The sequence below is a fragment of the Scyliorhinus canicula genome, chromosome 14 (assembly GCF_902713615.1).
Source record: "Scyliorhinus canicula chromosome 14, sScyCan1.1, whole genome shotgun sequence".
Lineage (NCBI taxonomy): Eukaryota > Metazoa > Chordata > Chondrichthyes > Carcharhiniformes > Scyliorhinidae > Scyliorhinus > Scyliorhinus canicula.
In genome coordinates, this window is record NC_052159.1 from 72,943,960 (window position 1) to 72,963,614 (window position 19,655).

Here is a 19,655-nt window from a genome sequence, read left to right on the forward strand (position 1 = left end):
GTACAGTTCTGGTCGCCTCATTATAGGAAGGACGTGGATGCTTTGGAACGGGTACAGAGGAGATTTACCAGGATGTTGCCTGGTATGGAGGGAAAATCTTATGAGGAAAGGCTGATGGACTTGAGGTTGTTTTCGTTAGAGAGAAGAAGGTTAAGAGGTGACCTAATAGAGGCATACAAAATGATCAGAGGGTTAGATAGGGTGGACAGCGAGAGCCTTCTCCCGCGGATGGAGGTGGCTAGCACGAGGGGACATAGCCTTAAACTGAGGGGTAATAGATATAGGACAGAGGTCAGAGGTGGGTTTTTTACGCAAAGAGTGGTGAGGCCGTGGAATGCCCTACCTGCAACGGTAGTGAACTCGCCAACATTGAGGGCATTTAAAAGTTTATTGGATAAGCATATGGATGATAAGGGCATAGTGTAGGTTAGATGGCCTTTCGTTTTTTTTCCATGTCGGTGCAACATTGAGGGCCGAAGGGCCTGTACTGCGCTGTATCGTTCTATGTTAAGGTACTTAAGCAGGAAAGAGGGCTAGGAGGCCTCATGAAAAATCCTTCGCAAGTAGGATTAAAGTGAATCCCAAAGCTTTTGGAGTGGCAGATAGTGTTGAGGATTGTCAGATTGTCAGAGGATACAGCAGGACATAGATAGGTTGGGGACTTGGGCAGAGAAATGCCAAATCCGGACAAATGTGAGGTAATGCATTTTGGTAGGTTTAACAGGGGAAATATACAGTAAATGGCAAAACTCATAGGAATATAGAAAGTCAGAGAGATCTGGCATACAGGTCCACAGATCTTTGAAAGTGGCAACACAAGCGGACAAGGAAGTCAAGAAAGCATATGGAATGATTGCCTTCATTGGTCGGGGCGTCGAGTATAAAACTGGCAAGTCATGCTACAGTTGTACAGAATCTTGGTAAGGCCGCATTTGGAATATTGCGCACAATTCTGGTCGCCACATTACCAGAAGGATGTGGGGACTTTGTAGAGGGTGCAGACGAGGTTTACCAGGACGTTCGCTGGTCTGGAGTGTCTTAGCTATGCAGAGAGTCTGAATAGACTCGGACTGTTTTCATTCGAACGACGGAGGTTGAGGGTTGACCTGATAGGGGTCTACAAGATTATGAGGGACATGGATAGAGTGGATGGGCAGGCACGCTTTCCCAGGGTGTCGGGGGCATAGTTTTAAGGTCCTTGGGGCAAAGTTTAAAGGAGTAGTGCAAGCCATATTTTTTACACAGAGGGTGATGAGTGCCTGGAATGCTCTGCCAGAGGAGGTTGTGGAAGCAGATACATTAACGGCGTTCAAAAGGCATCTCAACAAATACATGGCTAGGATTTGTTTAATGGGATACGACACTAGGAAGTGCTGAGGGCTTTGGCCAAGGGTGGTATCATGACCAGTACAGGCTTGGTGGGTGACAGGGCCTGTTCTGTGCTGTATTGTTCTTTGTTCAAAGCAAATTCCGTAGCTATGTGAGGTGGGTTGACTAAGGTTGATTGGGAAACTAGACTAAAATATATAGTGGTTGATAAACAAAGGCAAATATCAAAATAATTCTTTAATAATAAACAATTATGCATTTCTTTAAGAAATAAAAATCTCATGGGGAAAATGGCGTACAAGAAAAGTATTAAATTAAAAGAAAAGGCTTACGTTACCAAACGAGTCATCTGTGTAAGGATTGTCAGGATTTTAACATTCAGCAAAACATAACAAAAAATTGTAAAATAAGTAAAACAAAAATATGATGGGGAAATAAAATAGGATATGAAAGTAAACTATCTATAAATGCGCATCCTACAAAGTATCCTTGCATGATCCGCTGGTCAGCAGTGTATTGCTAACCTTACTGTGAAAGAGATGGCTACTGCAATGCTGGCCTTGCAGCTATGGCTACAGCATATTTTGGACCAATTGCAAGTCTTCAGTGGGCACCTCTATGTTGCAGTGCTCTCCTAACCACTCATCTACAGTTCCATCATCTCAACCCGGCAATCAGCTGTGTTAAGATTGTAACTCTGGAACTGCAATGCAGCATATGTATCTATCTTCATGGTACAAAACTCAAAACATACTCTGGAAATACTAGGAACTGAGGTAGGGGGTGGAGACCTTTAAAAGTGGCTGGTCTTTTAAACTTATCTGATTTTTGAAAAAGGGGCATGTATTATTACGTGCAACTGAGCTGCCCATGACTGTCGGCTCCGGGAGCATGCTGCACTGTACTGATCTCACCAAGCCTAAGTCGGAAGGTCAGACAAGATCGGATTGCCTGGACGTCCGGTGACATGGATGTGCTTGGTAGTAAGGTGGTTCTCCTGCTACGAACCTAAAAATAGGCTCTTTTACTCAAAATAGCCCGCTAATACAGGGAAAAAAGTATCCCTGCACCCTAACTGACAACAATACGAATGAAGGTGCCGAATAACAGCATCTCCAGAGGCTGCAAAGACATGAGAAATGGAAAACGTCAGGAGAAGCAAGTGGCAGATGCACAAAGTGACAAAGCTCTGGCCACTCCAGAACGAGAAGGAGAGGCTCACCACACAAGGAGCTCCCCCTCTCCAGAGGGTGGATGGAGGATGTTCCTCTCTAGGGAACTAAGAGAATAGAAAGAGGAGACGAAGGCTGATATCCAGGCTGCTCTGGTCCTGGTCGAGGCACTGGAGGCCCAGCAGAACATCATAAAAGAACTAGAAAACAGACCAGAGCGACTGGATCGCCACCCTGGAAAAGGAAATAATGAGATTGGTCACAATGCAGGGGAGTCTGAGAGGAAAGATAACGGATCAGGAGAACCGGTCAGAGTGGCAGAAAATAAGGATAGTGGGCCTGCTGGAAGGGATCGAAGGCAAAGACCCACAGACAATGTGGCCCAGATGCTGGGCAATCTGGTGGGAAGGCATAGCGTCCCCAAACCGCCAGAACTAGACAGAACCCACCAGTTGCTCTGCCCAAGACCCAAGGTTGAAGAGCAGCTGAGGGTGACAATCGCCAAAATGCACCGGTCCCAGGTAACATCTCCAAAAGAAGGGGAATGTGGTGATATGCCTGTGAATAATATTCTATATAGTTAGCAGCGAGACCTCAAACCAGCTGGTGGCACCAGACATCGGTCATGTGACATCTGACTATCGGCAGTTGGTAGTAAGGCGTACGATAGGACAGTCACACATTGGGTAGTTCCAGGAGAATCCATGAAACTCAAACAGTAACTTAGTCTGTATATCATTCTGTATATTACCTCTCCACATGTTAATTCAATAAAACATCATTCTAGTTAAATCACCAGCAGTTCTGGATGAATGATTGCAAAGACAAGGTGACAGAACAGAGCACTTAACATATCCAAAACAATCCTGAAGAGATTGAGATCCATGGGGCCCTAGCCCACCCAAACCTGCAATATTCCCACTAGGCAGCAACAGCGGAAAGGGTAAAGGTGTTGATAAAGGAGCTGGAAGCCAAATGTGTGAGAATGGAGGAGGACTCCTACACGGGGGCCTCCCTCCGGGCCCTGGCCATGGCAGCACTCCCATCCCTATCGACCATACACTCAACTAGCCCAGTAGTGATAGCCATACTCCCGTCGTAGAAACAACTATGACAGCACTTCAGATTTACCAAAACGTTCATTAAGGCTCCCATCTGCAACAACCACATGTTCACGTCAGCCATTATGGATGCTACCGTCAAAAGGTGGAGACAGGTCGGGGAGACATTGCAAGTTAGGGACACAGAAAACAGACTGACAACGCTCGAGGAACTAACAGAGAAGTTCCAGCTGACAGAGGGAAACGAGCTAAGATACACGCAAAAACGTCTTACATAGGGAAACAAGGACATACCCACGACCACCGCAACAATCGTGATTAGAGGACCTACTGGACGCTGACATCTTAGGGAGGGGGAACTGCAGCAACCTGTATGGGCGACTACTGGGAAGGACACACACACCACTGTATGAGATGAGGGAAAAGTGGAGGAAGATCGAGGACGGGATTCTCCGGCCCCTGCGCCGAGTCGGAGAATCCTGGGGGGGCGGCGCGAATCCAGCCCGCTGCCCTGACGCCGGCTGCCGTACTCTCCGGCGCCGCGCCATTTGTTGGGTGGGGGTGGGATTCACACCATGCCGGTCGGGAGCCATTGGCAGCAGCCCCCAGGCAATTCTCTGGGCCCCGATGGGCCAAGCGGCCGTCCGTCTTTGGCCAGTCCCGCCGGCGTGGGTTACGTATGGTCCCACATGGTGGGACCTGGAAGATAGGTTGGCGGGGGCGCTCCTCACGGGGTGATCCGACCCCAGGGGGGGGGGGGGGGGGGGGGGGGGGGGGGGGGGGGAGGGCCTGGCCCGCGATCGGGGCCCACCGTTCTGCGAGCGGGCAAGTTCCAGGGGGGCACTTCTTCCTTCCGCGCCGGCCCCTATAGGGCTCCACCATGGCCAGCGCGGAGAAGAGAACGCTCCGTGCAAGCGCCAAAATACGCCGGCCGGTCTGCGCATACGGTTCTACGCATGCGCGAGATCATGCCGGCCCTACGGCACATGCGTGAAGTCGCGCCATCCCTTCGGCACCGGCTGGAGTAGCGTCAACCCCTCCGACGTCTAACCCCCGAAAGTGAGAATTACGCACTTTCGGGGCCTGTTGACGCCAGAGTGGTTGGCGCCGATTCTCCCGCCGGCGTGGGGACTGAGTCCCCAGAAGGGAGAATCCCGACTCGAGGGTTTGAAATAGGGGGCGGGATTCTCCGTAGCCCTTCGTAACGCGGGTTGCCTGCGAGAAAAATCGGTGTTAATGACTCCGGCGTCGGGGCCTTCTTTAAGGCCGCTATTCTCCGTTCCCGGAGGGGCTAGCAGCTGACTGACGCGATACGCGTCAGTTTCACCAGCTGCGGAAGTGGTGAGACCCGGCGTCTTTTGGAGGATAAGGAGGAGAGAGACAGACCCGGCTTTTGGGGGGGTGGTGGTGTGTTCCGGCATTTGGGGGGGTGGTGGTGGTGTGTTCCGGCATTTGGGGGGGGGGGGGGTGGTGTGTTCCGGCATTTGGGGGGGGGGGTGGTGTGTTCCGGCATTTGGGGGGGGGGGGTGGTCCGGCATTTGGGGGGGGGTTTGGGGGCAGCGGCGGGCAGAGAGGGGGGGCGACGGATGCCCGGGGCCAACGCACCGTCGCCCCCCCCTCTGTACGCTGCTGCCCCCTACCCCAACCCCCCCCTCACCACCCCTACCTCAACCCCCCCCTCACCACCCCTACCTCAACCCCCCCTCACCACCCCTCCCTCACCCACCCTCACCACCCTACCTCCCTCCCCACCACCCCTACCTCCCTCCTCACCACCCTCCCCACCACCCCTACCTCCCTCCCCACCACCCCTACCCCCCTCCCCACCACCCCTACCCCCCTCCAACGCCGGGTCCCCCCCTCCCCTCAACGCCGGGTCCCCCCCTCCCCTCAACGCCGGGTCCCCCCCTCCCCTCAACGCCGGGTCCCCCCCTCCCCTCAACGCCGGGTCCCCCCCCCTCAACGCCGGGTCTCCCCCTCCCCTCAACGCCGGGTCCCCCCCCCCCTCAACGCCGGGTCTCCCCCCCCCCCCAATGCCGGGTCCCCCCCCCCTCAATGCCGGGTCCCCCCCCCCTCAATGCCGGGTCTCCCCCCCCCCCTCAATGCCGGGTCTCCCCCCCCCCTCAATGCCGGGTCTCCCCCCCTCAATGCCGGGTCTCCCCCCCCCCCTCAATGCCGGGTCCCCCCCCTCAATGCCGGTACCCACACCCCGTCCCCCTCCCTCTGAAGGCCGGTACCCACACCCCCCCCTCTCCTCCTCCCCCCCTCTCCTCCTCCCCCCCCCTCCTCCTCCTCCCCCCCCTCTCCTCCTCCCCCCCCCCCTCCTCCTCCCCCCCCTCCCTCTCTCCTCCTCCCCCCCCTCCCTCTCTCCTCCTCCCCCCCTCCCTCTCTCCTCCTCCCCCCCCTCCCTCTCTCCTCCTCCCCCCCCTCCCTCTCTCCTCCTCCCCCCCCCCTTCCTTCCTCTGTTAGTTGGGGGGGGGGGGTGCGGCGTTAGTGGGGGTGTGGCGTTGGAGGGGGGTAGGGGTGGTGAAGGGGGTAGGAGTGGTGAAGGGAGGGGGTTGGGGTAGGGGCAGCTGCGTGCAGAGGGGGGGCGACGGTGCGTTGGCCCCGGGCATCCGTCGCCCCCCTCCTCTGCACCCCGCTGCCCCTACCCCAACCCCCTCCCCTCACCACCCCTACCCCCTTCACCACCCCTACCCCACTCCAACGCCGCACCCACCCCCCACTAACGCCGCACCCCCCCCCCCCACTAACGGAGGAAGGAAGGGGGGGATGGAGGAAGGAAGGGGGGGAGGAGGAGAGAGGGGGGGTGTGGGTACCGGCCTTCAGAGGGAGGGGGACGGGGTGTGGGTTGCGGCGTTGAGGGTGGGGGGGACCCGGCGTTGAGGGGGGGGACCCGGCGTTGAGGGGGGGGGGACCCGGCGTTGAGGGGGGGGGTTACCCGGCGTTGAGGGGGGGGGGGGTTGCGGCGTTGCGAGAGATGGGGGGCGGCGTTGGAGGGGGGTAGGGGTGGTGGGGAGGGGGGGAGGGGCGTTGGAGGGAGGTAGGGGTGGTGAGGGGGGGGGTGGTTAGGGTAGGGGGCAGCGGCGTACAGAGGGGGGGGGCGACGGATGCCCGGGGCCAACGCACCGTCGCCCCCCCCCCTCTCTGCCCGCCGCTGCCCCCAAACCCCCCCGATGCCGCAACCCACCCCCCCGATGGCCGCAACCCACCCCCCCCCCCGATGGCCGCTACCCACTCCCCCGATGGCCGCAACCCACCCCCCCCCCCCCCCCGATGGCCGCAACCCACCCCCCCCCCCATGGCCGCAACCCACCCCCCCCCCCCTGATGGCCGCTACCCACCCCCCCGATGGCCGCAACCCACCCCCCCCCCCCGATGGCCGCTACCCACTCCCCCGATGGCCGCAACCCACCCCCCCCCCGATGGCCGCAACCCACCCACCCCCCCGATGGCCGCAACCCACCCCCCCCCCCCCCCGATGGCCGCTACCCACTCCCCCGATGGCCGCAACCCACCCCCCCCCCCCCCGATGGCCGCAACCCACCCCCCCCCCCATGGCCGCAACCCACCCCCCCCCCCCCTGATGGCCGCAACCCACCCCCCCCCCCCCCTGATGGCCGCAACCCACCCCCGACACTGAACGGCGTCAGCCATCATCAATGGTTGACGCCGTTTTAAACCAACTCTGATTTGCGCCGACGTGACCCGTGGCCACGTCGGCGGGACTTCGGCCCATCCGGGCCGGAGATTTCAGGTCAGTGCAAATAAAATGAAATCCCGCCGGCGCCAGCTGTTTTCACAGGCCGCCGACGGGATTTGCACAACGCCGGTTTTTTTCCGGCGGGAGAATTACGAAACCTGCGGGAGCGGAAATGACGCCGCTTCCCGCCAATTCTCCGACCCTGCGTGGGGTCGGAGAATCCCGCCCAGGGTGTGGACTCTGCAGAGAATCACTGCACAGGGTCAACTCCACCTCCACATGTGCAATGCTAAGCCGAATGCAGCTGAAAGTGGTTCAAAGAGCCCACTTAACCAGAACCAAAATGAGCAGGGCTGGGATTCTCTCCTACCTGGCGGGGCGGGGGGTCCCGGCGTACCGGAGTGGCGAGAACCACTCCGGCGTCTGGCCTCCCCAAAGGTGCGGAATTCTCCGCACCTTTAGGGGCTAGGCGCGCGCCGGAGTGGTTGGCGCCCCGCCGACCGACGCGAACGGCCTTTGCCCCCCCCCCCCCCCCCCCCGGGGGTCAGAGAATTCCGCCCCAGGTTCTTCCCAGAGGTAGAGGACAAGTGTGAACGGTACCAATGAGGCCCAACCAACCACGCCCACATGCTCTAATCTTGCTTCAGCCTGTCAGGTATTGGACAGCCTTCTTTGAGGCAATGTCCAAGGTGGTGGGGATGAGGATGGAGCCATGCCCGAGAGTGGCAGTCTTTAGGGTATCAGAAGAACCAGATCTCTTTATGGGGAGGAGGGCCGATGCCCTTACCTTTGCCTCCCTAATCGCCTGCGAGAAAATCCTGCGAGGCTGGCGATCAGCAGCACTACTCAGTTGCAGGCTGGCTGTTCAACCTGTCGGAATTTCTCCTGATGGATAAAATTAAATTCGCCATCCGGGGGTCAGCAAGACGTGGGAACCATTCACCCAGTTGTTCCAAGACACATTTGTAGCCAACAGCCGATAAGCCAGAGGGAGAGAGGGGAAGCCACAGTAAAACAACGAACATAAAAGAAAAGAGAGGGGAGGGAGGAGGTGGGGGAGAATAAAGAGGCATGGAGCCCAACCATGCCCAACACATAACAGGATACACAGCGTCATGCCACCCCAACAGGAACAGGATAAAAGACCCAACGAGCGAAGAGGGCATGCCAAATGGCTAGAAGGGGAGAGGGGTCAGGAAGAATGGGGGAGAGGGTAGTAGGGATCCAACTAAAACTAAGTGCCTATTGGAAAATGAAAAACAAGAAACTGCAACCAATTTAAATAATGAAAGGCATCGGATGTATATATATTTTTTCAGTGTATGTTCACACTCATCTTTGCTCTGTATAATATGAAAAACCCTGAATCAAAACATTTTTAAAAAAAGATCGGATCACCTGGATTTTTAGGTAAGTACTTTCAAGCGAAGAGGCAATCTGACTTGACTGCCATTCCATCGGAGGTTACGGCTTATAGTAGAAATTCTTTCAGTCAAATGGTTGCAAACCTTAAAATTCTCTCCCCCAGGGATCTGTGGACACTTAGCCATTGAACATATTCAAGTTAGCAATTGATAGATTTTTGGATATTAATGGAACAAGAGATGTGGAGTTGAGTCATGATGTTCTTATTCAATGACGGAATAGGCTTATGTTCTCCCATTTGATTGCAGTCAACGAGATGCCATTAAATCCTGCTGACGACCCTCACAAAGCTAACTGGCATCGGACATGGTGGTCAGCAGAGAGGCAAATTCTAAGTTGTGCCATCTGTTGCTGATTTGTTTCAATAATTCCTCAAATCACCAGCAGCAAGTGAACAGTAAAAGGTGATTTGCCTTTAAGTCGTGCTCAAAATCCTCGCAATGACATGTTTATTTCCACTCATCTAGTCAATGTCAGGAAAATGTGTTAGATGAAATTCTATCCACTAAAATGTTGTGTAGCTTTGTTAATGAGCGCTAGCAGGAAATATAATGGCAATCAGCCCCTTAACAATCCTTTGAATGGCTGTTCCTAACATACACTTCAACTCCTTTACTGCAATGGTGCCTCGCGCTAAATGTGAGCTAATCTGGCTATTTGGCTTAAGATCCAATCTAGACCATCTACTTAACACTTAAAGTATCCAGGGAAAATCGTCCTCAGTACATTTATAGTTTCATTTGCATAAACTATATGCATTTCCTGACAAACATACCTTGAACCATTGCAGAACTGAAAATGGTTGAAAATAATCTATCGCATGGCAATAAATCTGTATAGAACCGGGAGATTCTTCCTGAGGTAGCTCAAGTGAACTCTCATGAAAGCACTGGCCATGGGATATTTGAAGTACTTGTATGCGAAAAACATCCATTACACAGTATGTTTTATTCCTGAAATGAAAATATTGATCATTGTTAGGTAAACTCATAAAATCTTGACACAAAATGCTGGAAAGACTCAGTAGGTCTGGCAGCATCTGTAGAGAGAGAAACAGTGTGTTAACTGGTGCAATTTATCGGCCTTGTCACGCTGACTTGGTGACGTGTCAAGGCCTTTGAATCTCGCCAGATTCGCGGCGCTCGAAATGTCTCGCGAGACTCAATGAAATCTTGCGAGATATTGCGTTCTGGATCTCCCTCTCATTGGGTTGTGATCCAGATTAACATATTTAAATGAGCCATTACGCTCATATAAATATGGCTGTATCAGATTCTCCCGGCATCCGAGACCTTACGGCCGTGCCTGGGTGACCTTGCCAGAGTGCCGTTTAGCGCTGGTCCACATAAACATGGACTAGGTGTAACGGTAACAGGGGAGGGATCTTCCTTGTCATTGGAGACCCCCCGGTAGCCAGGCATTGGGCAGGGAGCACTCCAGTACTCCTGCTGGCACGCTAGCACTTTGGCACTGCCACATGGGCATTTCAGTCCTGCCACTTGGGCACCCTGGCAGTGCCATTTTGGCTAGCAGGGACACTGCAGGTTGGCAGGCTGGCAGTGCCAAGGTGGTGGGGTGACAGGTTTCCCATGCAGGGATCGGGCCCGGGGTGTCTTGCCCATAAGAGATGGGGTGAGGGGGGGGTCTTGAGGGCCCCAGAAGAGGTAAGTTGGATGCAGTGTGTGGGTGGGGGGGGGGGTAAAGAGGCTGAGGGGACCCTTGAGGGGGGTCAAAACATCAGAATGGGCCTTTAAAAATGGTGCCCCAATCCGCGAGTGGGCTTCCGGCACCTGCTAGCCGACCTCATCAATGCAGGAAATAATATAAATGCGGCCACGACGGGGCATTACCTGCCAAAGCCAAAAAACGGCAACAAACCAATGAATAGCGGGTTCTCTTTCGGTGCTGTAGGCACCAAGAAACGCCCTGCTAAGTGTGCCCAAAACAGGACTCTGTTTTTGTCCCGTTGAATCCAAGTTTGCAGACGACACTAAGATGAGTACAGGAATGGGAAGAAAAACTATTGCAATGGTACTGGATATGATTAGATTAAAATAGAATCAGGCAAAAGCAGTTCCACTCAGCTTGATTACAGTGGAGAGGGATTGCGGAGGATGGTCTGGTGAACCATGCTCAAGACTGCTGACAGGTCAAGAAGGATGAGAAGATAGATTAGCTTTGTTGCAGTGACATAGGATGTCACTTGTGACTTTATTTAAAGCTAGGGTAGTTAAAGTTATTTAGTATCTCATTACCACTTGAAATAGAAAGCAAAACTTACCTCAAAAAGCAACTGTAATTCCCAGAATCTGTTAGTGTTGCAGGTAAAAACCAAAGGAAAAGGCCATTTGAATGAATCTGCTGTCCTTGATCAGTAGTTATAAGCTCAACAGTATTCTTGTAGCATTGCATTGTAAATGAGTCCACTTCATCTGGGTTCAATGAATCCAAGAAAGTTGTTAATTTAAATGCCTCATTTTCAAGAATTGATCTGTCATTTCCTTCATTTTCAAGATCAAAACAGTCCAATGAACCTATAGGAAGAAAATATTTTTTAAATTACCAAAATATCCATAATATTCTTGGTTCACAGTCAGGTTTATGGGCAACAAGGTGGCACAGTGGCTAGCGTGGCTGCCTCACAGCACCAGGAACCGGGGTCGATTCTGACCTCAGGTGACTGTGTGGAGTTTGCACTTTCTCCCTGTATCTGCGTGGGTTTGCCCCCTGTGCTCCAGTTTCCTCCCACAGTGAAAGATGTGCAGGTTAAGTGCATTGGCCATGGCAAATTGCCCTTTAGTGTCGAAAGGTTAGGTGGTGTTAAGGGGATGGGGCTGGGGAGTGGGCGTAGGAGGGATGGACTTTCTGAGGTTCAGTGAAGACTTGATGGGCTGAATGGCCTCTTTCTGCACGGTAAGGATTCTATGAAGGTTTCAACATATGATTATATGACTCACAATGTTGGTCAAACAATGCATACTTGTGCCACAGTCAACTCTGTTTCAAGAAAGCTTGTTTTAGGTCAGAGAATTGGGCCGAACCAGTGATTCATTAACAATATATTCAAATCCTAATTTCCTGAGTGAATGTAACATTAAAGGTTTTAACATTTACACACAGGATATGGCGTACAATCTGTATGGCAAAAGACACTTTGTCCAGCATCTGTCCCAGTCTCAAATCCCAAGACAGGTTGGAAAAGGATGGATACACCTATTGACGTACAGTAAGAGTATTACCACCAAACAATCAAAGTACTTTTTTTTTAAAGGGCAACTGCCTAACCTGTTCTTCTGACTGCAATTAATATTTCTGAGATGGACCACCTTCTCCCTGAAGGATCTTCTTAAGGCCAACATCAACTTTGACTTTTTTTGTGTGTTTTTAATGAAGTAAAATATCTCAAGGCACTTCGCAGGAGTGTTAACAAAAAGACATTGATGCCAAGTCACAGAAAATGGCATGAAGGTGACAAAAGGTTGCGGAACATTTGAAGGAGGATTGAGACGTTGAGAGATGGAGAGATTTATGGAAGGAATTCCAGAACTCGATGGGATCGACATCGGATCTGAGCCTGGCACCACTCCAAACAGCCAGAGCAACTTCATTAGAATGGACACAAGAAGTATCTTCACATTCTAATCATTTCTTGTTATGCTTTCAACAATTTCAAAATTAGAAAAAAAAGAGGGATTGAGTTGCACAGAGCACCAGTATGTTCTTTCATCTCCCAGGTGTCAATTTGAAACTGGACCAAGTTAATCAGTGAAAATACATTATAGTTACAAAATGGAATTCAGCCTTCAAGTCCAAAAAGGTGTCAACCACTCAGAAATACCCTGGTGTCTCCTGGAAAAGGACAATACATCTTCCAGGGACAGCTGAACCGTAATATCACAGTGGAGAAGACTTGATGCTTAGTGAGATCATGTCCTCCCCCATTACCACACAGAAGCAGTCTCAAAAAACTGGAAGGTAATGTTGAGACCACATGATCTGATTTGGGATCCTACATACGAATTTCGAAATGCAAAATCATTTTTTTCTAACAATATCAATGTCAAACCAATTTAATTAAAATTATCCCTTCTGTTCAATTTACCTGGTTGAGCCACAATTTGATGGATATGGATTGCAGCAAGGATGATTGACGCTAAAGATGCCATTCAATTTCTGCAGAACTTTGAAAAACCACATGTGTTAATTATAAATGTCAAACATGGAATTCTTTAATACTGCATTTATAGTAAATAATAAAGCAAGTGATACTTTGGTAAAGGTACAAGTTTTATCAATGCTGAAGCAATTTGATTTGCATAAATTACTCTATTAATGTCTAAAGTTACACATGGGATATTAATATCTAAAATTCCGCAGGGGTACAAATGTCTTGGGCGGGATTCTCCGTTTCTGAGATTAAGTGTTGGCGCCAACTCAGTATTCTTGAACTTTCACGACAGCAAAACTGGCGCCGCACCTGGACTGATTCCATTACTGTTAAGGGCCGAGCACCGACGTCACGTGGAACACAATCGATTCCAATGAAAAACGGTGCGGGGTTCGCCGGGTCCGTGATTGACACTCAAGAGGCCGACAAGCTACAGCCGCAGGGCTAAATCACTGGCTTTGAAAGCACACCAAGCAGGTCAGCAGCACGGTTCGATTCCCGTAACAGCCGCCCCGAACAGGCGCCGGAATGTGGCGACTAGGGGCTTTTCACAGTAACTTCATTGAAGCCTACTCGTGACAATAAGCGATTTTCATTTTTCATATACATATTTCAAATCCCACAGACATTTATCCCAAGATGGCACTGGTTGTGCTGGGGCACGTCCATACAGCTGATTGGTCAGCTGGGACCAGAGGGCACCCAGGGGGGTGGCCTGGGGGGGGGGGGGGGATCACCTATATGACCCGTGGCATTAAGTACACAGTTTGAAGTCAGCGGAAATCGCAGCTGCATGGCTGCCTTGCCGGCTGTGGCAATGGTGTTCCATGTCCGTCACCCCCCAACCCCTCAGCCCACCCAACCCCCCCCCCCCCCCCCCCCCCCCCCCCCCCACCCCCGCTATTCCCTCCGGCCCTAGCAGAAGTCCCTGGGCAAGCAGCACAACTGTCAACAAACTCTGGCGATGTTGGACACTTTCTGTACCTTCTCTCTCCCCAAGCAGCCATGTCGCCGGTTTCACCATTTTTAAAAGCACAAGCAAGCTGTGCCATCGGGAACTCGCCCATTGGAGAAGGAGAATTGCGGAGGACCTGGAGATTAACGGGTCAGGCCCCCTAATGATATGCAAACGGTGTCTACTGTACATGTGTTCCGGTATGCATTGACGCCGCTGTCAATGTGATGGAGAATTGCGATTTGGCATCAAATCGGTGCTCACTGCGATTTTGCCGTGGGAACCGATTCTCCGCCAAATTGCGTTTTGTGATTTCGCTATCGCCCAACGGAGAATCCCACCCAGCATTCTTTACTTGAGAAATACTGGATAGTTGATGATTAATAGGCTCTTAAATAAGCTGTGAACGCATCCCCCATTTGCACATTCAGTCCTTACAAAATGCAAAATAATAATCACTTCATGAAGTGCATTTGAATCAGCTTCTGATAGATAGTAGTCTAATCATACAAGAGGCCAAAAGACAGTACCGGACCAAGCTCGAGTCGCAGGCTAGCCACACAAATCCCTGCTGTCTATGGCAAGGCCTGCAAGACATAACGGGCTACAAAATGTAGGCTTGTAAAATCGTCGGCTCCAACGCACCCCTCCCTGATGAGCTCAACACATTCTATGCACACTTTGAACAAGAGGTCAGTGAGAGTGAGCCCTCCACCCCAGAAGCCGCGGATGAACTTGTATCTGAGATCATCACTGCAGACGTCAGAGCAGCCTTCTCGAAGGTCAACCCATGGAAAGCCACTGGCCCGGATGGGATACCTGGACTGGCACTCAGGTCTTGCACGGATCAGCTGGCGGGGGCATTCGCAGACATTTTCAACCTCTCTTTACAACAATCTGAGGTCACTATCTGCTTCAAGAAGACGACCATCATCCCTGTACCAAACAACGTCAAGCAGCGTGTCTTGATGACTATCGTCCAGTGGCTCTGACATCCATCATCATTAAGTGCTTCGAAAGGTTAGTCACAGCACGAATCAACTCCAGCCTCCTGGATTGCCTTGATCCACTACAGTTCACCTACCGCTGCAACAGGTCCACAGCAGACACCATCTGCATGGCCCTGCACGCTACCCTGGAACACCTAGATAACAAAGACACCTATGTCAGACTCCTATTTATCGACTACAGCTCAGCCTTCAACACCATCATTCCTACAAAACTCATCTCCAAACTCCATGTCCTTGGCCTCGGCTCCTCCCTCTGCGACTGGATCCTGAACTTTCTAATCCACAGGCCACAATCAGTAAAAATCGGCAACAACACCTCCTCCGCGATCATCCTCAACAGTGGTGCCCCACAAGGCTGTGTCCTCAGCCCCCTACTATACTCCTTATACACCTCTGACTGTCTGGCCAAATTCCCCTCCAACACGATTTTCAAATTTGCTGATGACACCACCGTAGTGGGTCGAATCTCAAACAATGATGAGACAGAGTACAGGAATGAGATAGAGAATCTGGTGAGCTGGTGCGACGACAATAATCTCTCCTTCAATGTCAACAAAACGAAGGAGATTGTCATTGACTTCAGGAAGTAGGGGAGAACATCCCCCCTGTCTACATCAATGGGAATGAAGTAGAAAGGGTCGAGAGCTTCAAGTTTTTAGGTGTACAGATCACCAACAGCCTGTCCTGGTCCCCCCATGCCGACACTATAGTTAAGAAAGCCCACCAACGACTCTACTTTCTCAGAAGACTAAGGAAATTTGGCATGTCAGCTACAACCCTAACCAACTTCTACAGATGCACCATATAAAGCATTCTTTCTGGTTGTATCACAGCTTGGTATGGTTCCTGCTCTGCCCAAGACTGCAGGATGCTACAAAAGGTCGTGAATATAGCTCAATCCAGCACACAAACCAGCCTCCCATCCATTGACTCTATCTATAATTCCCGCTGCCTCAGAAAGGCAGCCAGCATAATTAAGGACCCCATACACTCCAGACATACTCACTTCCACCTTCTTCCGTCAGGAAAAAGATACCAAAGTTTGAGGTCACGTACCAACCGCCTCAAGAACAGCTTCTTCCCTACTGCCATCAGACTTTTGAATGGACCTACCTCGTATTAAATTGATCTTTTCTCTACACCTTGCTATAACTGTAACATATTCTGCAGTCTCGCCTCCCTTCCCTATCTACAGTATGCATTGTTTGTACAGCATGCAGGAAACAATGCTTTTCACTGTATACTAATACATATGACAATAATAAATCAAATCAAATCAAAGACTCTGCAGTATATTTTTTTCTCCGATTATTTTTCAGCGCAGAAATATATTTTTAATTAGGGAAGCAAATTAGTATCAAAGGGCAACTGAATAACAAAGAAATTGCATGGATTCAGGAGAGAGCTTTTCAGTAGAGAATCAAGTTTGTCCGTCAGAAACAGCATTCCACCTCAAGGCCCACCTTTGTTCTTTATTTCATGAAGCCAATTGGCACCACGACAGAAAGCTCCCCTCCAAAATTTAATGTAAAAAATTATGCGGAGGGGTGGGGGGGGGGGGGGGGGAGGAATGCATGGGGGCATAAGCCCCTCCACAGGATAGTCTGCAAATGTTGCTACACCCAGATAGACAGGTAGCTGTTTAATGTAATTGTTTTATGCGATAGAAAATATATCGATACCTTAGAACATAGAACATAGAACAGTACAGCACAGAACAGGCCCTTCGGCCCTCAATGTTGTGCCGAGCCATGATCACCCTACTCAAACCCACATATCCACCCTATACCCGTAACCCAACAACCCCCCCCCCCATTTATTAGGATACTACGGGCAATTTAGCATGGCCAATCCACCTAACCCGCACATCTTTGGACTGTGGGAGGAAACCGGAGCACCCGGAGGAAACCCACGCACACAGGGGGAGGACGTGCAGACTCCACACAGACAGTGACCCAGCCGGGAATCGAACCTGGGACCCTGGAGCTGTGAAGCATTTATGCTAACCACCATGCTACCCTGCAGCATAAACTATGCTCATCTAACTAACTCACTAACTCATTAGCTCCTCTCATGCTCTCTCATGGACAAATATATACCAAAGTTATACACCAGCCCTATATACACCATCAAACTTTAATGCAATAAGATATCACTCATTTAGGTAAACATTGTGATATAAATTATTGGCAACGGGAAGCTGTGTGCTGGAGATGTGAGATACAGATTTTTATTATTAATTCCCAAAATGCGAGCTTCTCCTAACATTACAGGTTAATTCTATTCTGTCAACACAGGTCTGGTGTAAATTTACACAAATAAATATGCAGGTTACATTAAAAAAAACAGAAATATGACTGAATCAGTTCTCCAACAATGCAACTTAACAGGCAATGTCATGACATTTATATCCGTCCCTTAACATAGGATAGTCGTGGGATTTTATCAATTGAAAGCAGATTTCCTTTGTTTTTCACAAAACCTATTTGACGAGGAACTGCAAATGCACCTAAACCACTTGCACATTGACATTTAGAGGTGTCTATCAAATAAACAATCAACAATTACCATTATGGCTCCTCAGATACTGAAGCACTCCTTGATCGTATGCAGGGGACAACAATCAAGCTTGAGCTTTTAAGTGGCAAGTAACATTTATACCATACAAGTACCAGGCAATGACCATCTCCAAATAGACGAATCTAGTCAACTGCCAAAATGTTCAGTGGAATACCATTGCTCAATCCTGAACCATCAATATCTGGGGTTACACTTGATCAGAACCTTTAGCGGGACAGTTATATAAATACTGTGGCAACAAGAGCAGGTAGGGGCTGGGAATTCTGTGGTGAGTAACTAACCTCCTGATTCCCTAAAACCTTCCTACCATCTGCAAGGCACAAGTTAAGTGTGTAATTAAATATTCTCCAGTTGTCTAAATAAGTGCAGTTCCACCAATAACCAAGAAACTTGACACCATCCAGTACTGGTGAACAGCGACAAGAGTGTGTACCATCCACAAGATGCACTGCAACATCTCATCAGGGGTTTTCAACAGCACATTCTAAACCCTTGATCTCTACAACTAAGAAGGACAAGGGCAACAAATGCATGGGAACACCACCAACTGCAAGTTGTCCTTCAGCGCACACCGCTCGGACTTGGAACTGCTGCTGTGGGCAGCACAGTAGCACAGTGGGTAGCACTGTTGCTCCACAGCTCCAGGGTCCCAAGTTCAATTCCCGGCTTGAGTCACTGTCTGTGCGGAATATGCATGTTCTCCCCGTGTCTGTGTGGGTTTCTTCCGGATGCTCCAGTTTCCTCCCACAAGTCCCAAAGATGTGCTGTTAGGTAATTTGGACATTCTGAATTCTCCCTCTGTGTACCCGAACAGCCACCAGAATGTGGCGACTTGGGTCTTTTCACAGTAACTTCATTGCAGTGCTAATGCAAGCCTACTTGTGACACTAAGAATGATTATTATTATTATATCATTATTATATCTCTGTACTTCCATTATCGCAGGGGCAAACTTCCTTCCAAAGAGCGTTGTGATATACCAACACCACATGGACTGCAGAGGTTTAAGGGCAATTGGGGATGGGCATCAATTGCAGGTCTAGCCAGGGAAGCTCACATTCCAGGAACAAATAAGAAAAAACAGCAACTTCTCATTTTAAATTAGTTCATATTGCCATCCCAATTAAGAGTAATAGATTTACATGATTTTAAAGAAACACATACAGATCAAAACCTACCTGACACAAGTAACCTTGAGCATCAGTTTCAGAGAGCACAATGAATATTAGTTATTTCAGCCTATGAACGGTAAAAGAGTAATGACACTGATGTTGTGAAAAACCAGTCTGCAAATCTGCAACTATCAGGTGCAATCAGCTGCTCATTACGCAAGTGATTTTATCTATTTTAAGATAAAGAAAAGGTTTGACTTCACCAGAGCAATTAACCAATTATTGCAAATGAAGCTGACTAAACTAATCCATTGTGAAGACTCCTACATTAAATATGATTGCAGATACAGTGAAATAGAAGTCAGAAATGAAGGGCGTGATCGAACTAAAATAAAAGAGTCCATTCTGGGAGGGATTAGCGGGATTGTTCCCGGTGCTACAAGCACCGGGAATCAGCCCACGATCTAACGGTACACTTTTTTAGTGCTCAGGCATGGAACCCCTTCCCCCCCCGTTCCCCTTTCTCCCCCCTCCTTCCCCTTTCTCCCCCCCTCCTTCCCCTTTCTCCCCCCCTCCTTCCCCTTTCTCCCCCCCTCCTTCCCCTTTCTCCCCTCCTTCCTCCCTTTCATCCCCTCCTCCTTCCCCTTTCCCGCCTCTCCTCCTTCCCCTTTCCCACCTCTCCTCCTTTCCCCCATTCCCCCCTCCTTCCTCCCTTTCACCCTCTCCTCCTTCCTCCCTTCCCACCTCTTTTCCTTCCCCATTCCCCCCTCCTACTTTCCCCCCTTCCCCTTTCCTCCCTCCTTCCTCCCTCCTCTTTCCCCCTCCTTCCCCCCTTTCCTCATCTTCCTTTCCCCTTTCCCCCTTCTCCTCTCCTTCCCCCCACTCCTCCATCCCTCCTTCCCCAAGCGAGTGGAGCTCCTTTGTGCAGGAAGAGATCGGGATGACATTTTTAAATGGCATCCTGAACTCTTTACCGCACGAAGCGACCCCCGGATCTCCATGATGACCCACCTCACCTATGAGGGAGTCCTCGGGTCCCCCATACCCTACCTCACTCAGACAGGGCACTTCCAGTTCTTATCCCCGGACTGGGAAAAATGATAGCATGGCACCTTGGCATTGCCAGCCTCGCACCCTCTC

The 19,655-nt window shown here is 50.5% G+C and overlaps 1 protein-coding gene across 1 annotated transcript in view; it reads right to left on the reverse strand.

Moving 5' to 3' along the window:
• The window catches only part of LOC119977224 (interleukin-1 receptor type 1-like), a 70,911-nt gene extending 52,227 nt beyond the window's left edge, over window positions 1–18,684 (reverse strand). Inside the window, exons 1-4 of the mRNA XM_038817940.1 lie at window positions 18,582–18,684; window positions 12,793–12,871; window positions 10,972–11,224; window positions 9,466–9,643 (exon numbers count right to left, since the gene is read on the reverse strand). Of these exons, the coding sequence (XP_038673868.1) occupies window positions 9,466–9,643; window positions 10,972–11,224; window positions 12,793–12,856 (495 nt within the window). The 5' untranslated portion in view covers window positions 12,857–12,871; window positions 18,582–18,684. The remainder of the gene's footprint in view (window positions 1–9,465; window positions 9,644–10,971; window positions 11,225–12,792; window positions 12,872–18,581) is intronic.
• Window positions 18,685–19,655: the final 971 nt, after the last annotated feature.